Source organism: Panicum hallii, chromosome 7, assembly GCF_002211085.1.
Source record: "Panicum hallii strain FIL2 chromosome 7, PHallii_v3.1, whole genome shotgun sequence".
NCBI lineage: Eukaryota > Viridiplantae > Streptophyta > Magnoliopsida > Poales > Poaceae > Panicum > Panicum hallii.
In genome coordinates this window covers 35,076,776-35,082,775 of record NC_038048.1, presented here as the reverse complement: position 1 = coordinate 35,082,775, position 6,000 = coordinate 35,076,776, and the positions used below count along the sequence as shown (strand labels likewise).

General features: G+C 42.8%; 1 protein-coding gene across 5 annotated transcripts; it reads right to left on the bottom strand.

Annotated features, from left to right (window-relative positions):
- Positions 1 to 716: 716 nt before the first annotated feature.
- Positions 717 to 4,717, bottom strand: LOC112900203 (ubiquitin carboxyl-terminal hydrolase 27). 5 transcript variants are annotated; one of them, XM_025968981.1, is made up of 12 exons: positions 4,446 to 4,717; positions 4,056 to 4,121; positions 3,557 to 3,811; positions 3,347 to 3,470; positions 2,942 to 3,042; positions 2,630 to 2,857; positions 2,235 to 2,303; positions 1,977 to 2,108; positions 1,702 to 1,836; positions 1,554 to 1,616; positions 1,287 to 1,478; positions 717 to 1,199 (listed from the first exon to the last, which is right to left on the bottom strand). In XM_025968981.1, the coding sequence occupies exons 3-12, from the start codon at positions 3,800 to 3,802 to the stop codon at positions 906 to 908; spliced, it is 1,584 nt and encodes a 527-aa protein (XP_025824766.1). In that variant the 5' UTR covers positions 3,803 to 3,811; positions 4,056 to 4,121; positions 4,446 to 4,717; the 3' UTR covers positions 717 to 905. The 5 variants fall into 5 exon arrangements, with proteins under 5 accessions (XP_025824766.1, XP_025824765.1, XP_025824767.1 ...); XM_025968980.1 differs by lacking the exon at positions 4,056 to 4,121 and having other exon boundaries at positions 4,446 to 4,715; XM_025968982.1 differs by lacking the exons at positions 4,056 to 4,121; positions 4,446 to 4,717 and adding an exon at positions 4,165 to 4,193.
- Between the last annotated feature and the right edge of the window lie 1,283 nt (positions 4,718 to 6,000).

Below are 6,000 nucleotides of genomic sequence, written 5' to 3'. Positions count from 1 at the left end.
CCATACATGTATGACAATCAGGCTGAGATCTATTGGGACTTGGCCAAAATGGCCAAAAACCCACCCCAAACAGAAAATAGACAAATATCAGCAATATATCGTTCTTGGAGTCACGGCGAAATATCGTGCTAATCGGCACGATATTCTTGTATTGATTAGTTGCCTGCCATATCACTGCTGATAAATCCCTGCTATTTAATTGCAAGCTGGCTCACCAAATATTTGGCAGGTAACAAGGAAAACAGCTAAAAAAGCCCTGCTGGATGCTGGATGCAGCATTAAAACTTTGGCTGCATAGTGTAAAGGGCTGCTAAAACACTTCCCTTGCAGCAGGGTTGCAGTTTTCCAGCTCTGAAAACGCCTGCTAACAAAAGGAGAGATTAAAGGGAGAGCCATGACAAAAGTATAGCAGCTTATCATTTGTCTTGATTATACAGCTGGCCGATAAACATCAACCTTTGTTTTTTACCACTGAAACTGCATTTGGCTTCTTATGCTGCTGCTATACCCCCCCCCCCCCCCACCCCCACCCCACCCCCACCCCACATTAAAGGCTCTTTCATGCTGCTGGTGAAAGAAAACCGCTACAGAAATGCTGCTGCTGTTTTTCTTTTTTTTCCTTAAAGGCTCTTTACAAGCCTTTCATGCTGCCTGAAGCTTGTGATTTGTGAAAGGGAACCACTACAGAAACTGTTACAGATGAAACAAAGGTTGGCTCAGTTGATTCAAAGATTTTATCACCACTGGAACAAAATTCATGCAATCTACGGATTGCTGCGTACAATAGTACAAAACAATGAAGGCCTAATTTTTATTCTCTCGTTTGAGCGAAAAAAACCCACCAACTCTGGACAACAAATAGCTCTTAATTTTGTACCATGGTATGTTTGCAACTCAATAAGCTGCTACAATCTTTCATAGAAAAGAAGGGTGGCCTCCGCACCCAAAACATCATCCTCTGAAACTTCTGATACGTGACCATCTGAAATGTAAAACCACCGCTTGCCAAGACCTGCAAGAGTTTGCCCTGGAACCTCAGGATCAGGATTTGATGCAACTCTCCTGTAAACTGCATAGTGCCCTCCTCCGCATTTCCCGTAGTGTTCCACAACGGCTGAAAGACCACATAACTTGCTCCTTGATGATGATGGTGACGGCTGCAGTGATGATGATGAACTACTAGCCACATCAACATTTGCCTGAAAATGACAAGTTGTCAGATTGTTACCGCCAACTTACATGTGATTAATTACCAAAATGTTAAAAGTAGAGTAACCAAAACCAACCACGTGAATCGAGTTCCCTCCAGTAGGTATTACATTCAAGCTCATCTGCATATTCAGTTGTCGGTATAGATGGAGAGCTTGCTGGCCATCTCTTTGCACGTTCATTGCCAAAGGTCCAGACTCCTGCCCAATGCTTGATGCACCTCCCGCAAATGGGGATAGATTGAGAAGTAAAGGAAAAGAAATATGTCCCTGCAATCAAAGTATTTATTCAGTAAACAATCTATATTCAGTGATAGAGTTGGTTTAATATAGCATGGATCCTACCTGATGTTTGATGGGCTCACCATCAAGACTAACTGAAGCACGTAGAAAATGAATGCACAAAATCTGGAAGAGGACATCAACATTGGAGGTGTCATGTAATGTTACGATAGTTCATGTAAGTCTTAATAAGTACTTCATTTGTAGATACCTTCGGACACTGACTGATAATCAACTGCTTTGTTGCTCGTGAAGATGATGAACAAGGTATTCCCTCTGGGGAAAACATGCCCCTGCAACTGCAAGTGCCATAGTCGACACAGGTGTTAAGTTTGCTAACTTTTTCCTGTAACAGTTATCAATAAGTTGTCATGCCCAACATAGTAAAGTGAAACTTCATAACAAAAAAACATAGAACATGGGTGCCATAGAATTTCCAGTGCACTGATAATTAAAAGATAAAAGAAATCAGTAGAACATAATTACCTCATCAGCTTCTGATTTGAGAGAAAGATACTTGGCAGCAGTAATATGCCAACACCGATCACAATGATAATTGTCAAGATGTTCCACCACAGTGAAGTACTTTAGGCAATCCACCAAACTACACCCACTGGTCTAGCATCATGCCATAGGATTTAGAAGGGACAAAAGTACTATCAATGAGCATGAAATGCACAGTGAATGAATAAAAAAAATCTTGACTCATGTAATGAAATTTTAGGAAGGTTCACGCAGACATACAATATCTCCATTTGTATTAAGCACTGGTGAGAGAGGCAGGCATTGGAAATTCTGGAAGTCCAACGATAGCTGTGTGACAAACAAGGGCAAAACAAAAGCTACCAAAAATTGAGTATTTATTATTTAAGTTAACAGTTAAATGTACAGAATTATTAAGATTGGTAGTACGAAAACAACATCAGTAGTTTTGTTATAAAAATTGCTTCCATAATGATATTTTTTCAACAACATTTACTGCAGATAGCTATAAAAAGGGTGTGCATTACAGCATTGGAGATCATGTCAATGTCTATATATCTCATGGCAGAGGGAATAAAATGTATTCAGCTCGGAAAAAAACAACAGTAAGTGACAGGTTTATAAGCCACACTTTAATAAGAAGCATAGGAGTCTACCACAGATGAACAGTTTCTGCAAGACAATATGCTGCCAATTGTCCCATCGAAGGGGCCAAATAGATTTTGTTTCCAGCGCTTGCATTCAGGCTGGTTACCTTCCCTTTGCTTGTATACTTTAGAGTGAGATAGGGTGATGTCTGCCAGAGAACTCCTATGTGGTACATAACAATGGGAAAATTCATCCCGCAGTGAGATCAGAAGATGAAGAAAAGCTTCCGAAGCATCCTATGAGGAAAAATAGTTATCATGATGACCGCACATCTAATACAAAAATATAATATCTAAAGAAGATGGAAGTAAATATCATGCCTGCTGTCTGGTCAAATTGAAGTGACTAACATAGAAACTCAAAGCATGCATTACTCCATGTGGATTCAACACAATTCTTTCATCTCGAACTACGCTCAAGTCTGCAACATGCAAAGCTCAAGTACAATAACACAAATTTATGAGCAAGTAGCCAAAGGGCGTTTATAACCAAATGGTGAATGCCATGAATAACAGAGTGCCATACTTTTACATTTTGTAGCACAGGGATAATTTCAGATGAATAAAACGAAAATAAAAGAAGTTTAATGCAATTGTTCTTTATATAAAAGCAAGGGGTCATGTGCTCCATATGAAAGAGAATGCATACACCAGCAGTGGAATCTAAAGTTGACTAGATTTCACTGTGGGGATCTCGAAATTGGTAGTCCATATTAGCAATCTTACCTTGCAAGAGAGAACTTAGAGCAAGAAGAAGAGGCATTCTTTCAGCCTTTTCTTCAGGTAGCAAGCCATCAGTTGCAAGCAAATTATCTAGAAAGGAAACAAAACTATCACAGCTGGCAAGTGCCTGCCAAGTAAAGGTTATCTTATTTAGCATTAATCCAGCAGGATATCAGTAGTACACATAGAAGAGTCAATATGAGCATAATATACCTGCAGGATGACATTAAGAAAGCAATTGTTGCCAAGATTTTGTAGACCTCCAACATAGTATACTCTTCCTGATCCCAAAAATAAATTCCTCGGAGAGACCCATGGTATGGACAAACCACTATAAAATGCCTTGCATAACCCAGCAACTCCTAGTCCCAAGCCGACAGCAACGGCTGCAAGACTATAGTGATGTCTATTTACTTCACTAGGAGATACAATTGGATTGTCACATATAAACTTCCCCATGATTTGCACCTGAACCAACAGAAATAGTCTTCATCAAATTTGTTAACATACAAAATGATCAAAGAAGAAAAGTAATTAGATGCAAGCAGAAATACAAATTTAGCAAAGATACTCCTTATGCAAGAGGAAAATAAAGGAATCAGAGCCCAGGTATTGATGTGCTACTGAAGCAAGCAAGTCTCAACACATGAATTGAAAAAAAAAAGAAACATAATGTGCAACATCAAGTTATCCTAAGAGCAGCAAAATTTACCTGGTACTTTACTCCAGTTCTAAAACTTTTATAGCTCTATCGCACAGGGAGGGGAACTCTACGGCACTGGGCAAGGAATAGGCATAATGTGAGGAATGATAGGGGCTACCTTCGTCTAAAAAAGCAATGGACTCCTGCCTTTGTCGAGAAAAGCAATGGTGAGCTACACTTGAATCCAAAATTGTTGAAAACTAAACTGCACCCGCACCCAGGGGCGGACCCAGCATAGGACATGGGTGTATATATGTACACCCGATAATTTTTGCAAACGAAATCGAAGTTAGTAGGTAATATATTGTAACTGGATGCAGATCCGAATACAAATAGTTTTGTTAGGGTTTGGGGTGCTCCGTCTCGCACAGCAGAAGGAAGGAGAAGGGGCGGGCATACCTGGAGGATGCTCGTCGCCGGCAAAGGGCTGGACGAAGACGTGACAAATGGCGCCGCCGCTCGCCCAGTCGCCGCCGCTAGGGAAGGAGAGCAAGGGAGGAGAGAGAGAGAGAAGGGAAAGGAGATGAACCTGGCCCTGAGCCCTGAGCGGGAGGGCTGAGCCGAGCTCGAGCGAGCCTGCCACCTCGAGCTCAAGCTGGAGCACCCCAAACCGAGGTCGATCTGAGGCCGAGATATTCTTAGCTTTAGCAACTCCACAGCGGCAGCGTCGACGGCAGGTGAGAATTAAGAACCTGATTGATTGAGTGCCAAAATATACGGGTTACTGGAGCAACTCCAGCATCAGCAGTTTACCAATAAATATCTTATATCAGGATATTTTAATATTATTTTTATAGATTATTAGGAGAGATATTTTTACGGTATCCAATAAAACAGCCAACCGCCAAAGTCCGGTAGGAGGACCAACTCGATCAGTCGAGCTTTAGCACTGGAGGGCACGAAGCCCTACAAATTTCTCAAATCAAACCCACCATGATGCATTATCAACTCTAGCGAACTCCCGTTCCAAGAAGGCGGACCTCTCGCTTCTTCCGACGACGAAGAAGGTCAGGTTGTGAATACCAAACACGTCACGCCAGATCGAGAAGTATTCATGATTCACGTCGGCAAAGACAGTGAAGGCCTGAAGCATGTCCAGCTAGATGACTACTGCACCGACAACGACGATTACATCTCCGATACGCTCGACCAAAGCGTGGATGTGACGATGAGCCTCGACGTTACAAACACCATCAAGATAGAAGATGAAGATGACGTCTGGAACGAATGCCGCAAGCTCAGGAACGCAAAGCGCGTCGAACGCAGGCACCGCATAGTCGAGCAGCACCAGCGAGGGCAAGGCAACCTCTACGACTGCTCCACGAGTGACCTCCACACTCTCATCAACGTTGGTCGGAACGCCGGCAACGTTCTCTGTCAGACTCGGGCCCACAGGACAGTGCATATAGCGTACATATCATAGGGTAGGAGATGGGATATGGCACATGCTCCGTATCTGTTGTAACTACTCGTACCGTAGTAGGACTAATCGAACATTAGTAGAACTAGTCGGAACAGAAAGAAACTAGCCGACTCGGCTAGGACTCCTGGGCTCGTATCCGACTAGGATTTCATGTAACCCTATCCCCCCAAACTATATAAGGGCGGGCAGAGACCTCCTCCAAACAGGGGATCACCCAGGAGATCACCCCGATCAACATCTAAGACAATACAAACCACACATAGGACGTAGCGTATTACGCTCTCGTTGATCCGACCCTGTCTAAACTTTGTGTTCCTTGCACCTTCGAGTTTCTGATCTCGGCGACACCCTACCTAAAAACTCACCACCTCAAGGTTATCCCTCGGTGGGCATGGCGGTAAAACACCGATAGCTGATGCGCCAGGTAGGGGTGATCAAAGAAGATCCACCGGCAAGCTTGAAGGACCTCATCATCAAAATCAATCTACTCGGCGCAATGTGATTATCAAAATCAAACGGCATCCCAATGTG

What these genes read in the sequence shown, in the direction of transcription:
- LOC112900203 (XM_025968981.1), bottom strand. Translation starts at nt 3,802, where the DNA reads ATGGGGAAGTTTATATGTGACAATCCAATTGTATCTCCTAGTGAAGTA. An exon ending in GCAGAAACTGTTCATCTGTG is followed by an intron (nt 2,304 to 2,629) that starts GTAGACTCCTAT and finishes TTTGTCACACAG; the next exon opens with CTATCGTTGGACTTCCAGAA. An exon ending in GAGGGAACTCGATTCACGTG is followed by an intron (nt 1,200 to 1,286) that starts GTTGGTTTTGGT and finishes TGTCATTTTCAG; the next exon opens with GCAAATGTTGATGTGGCTAG.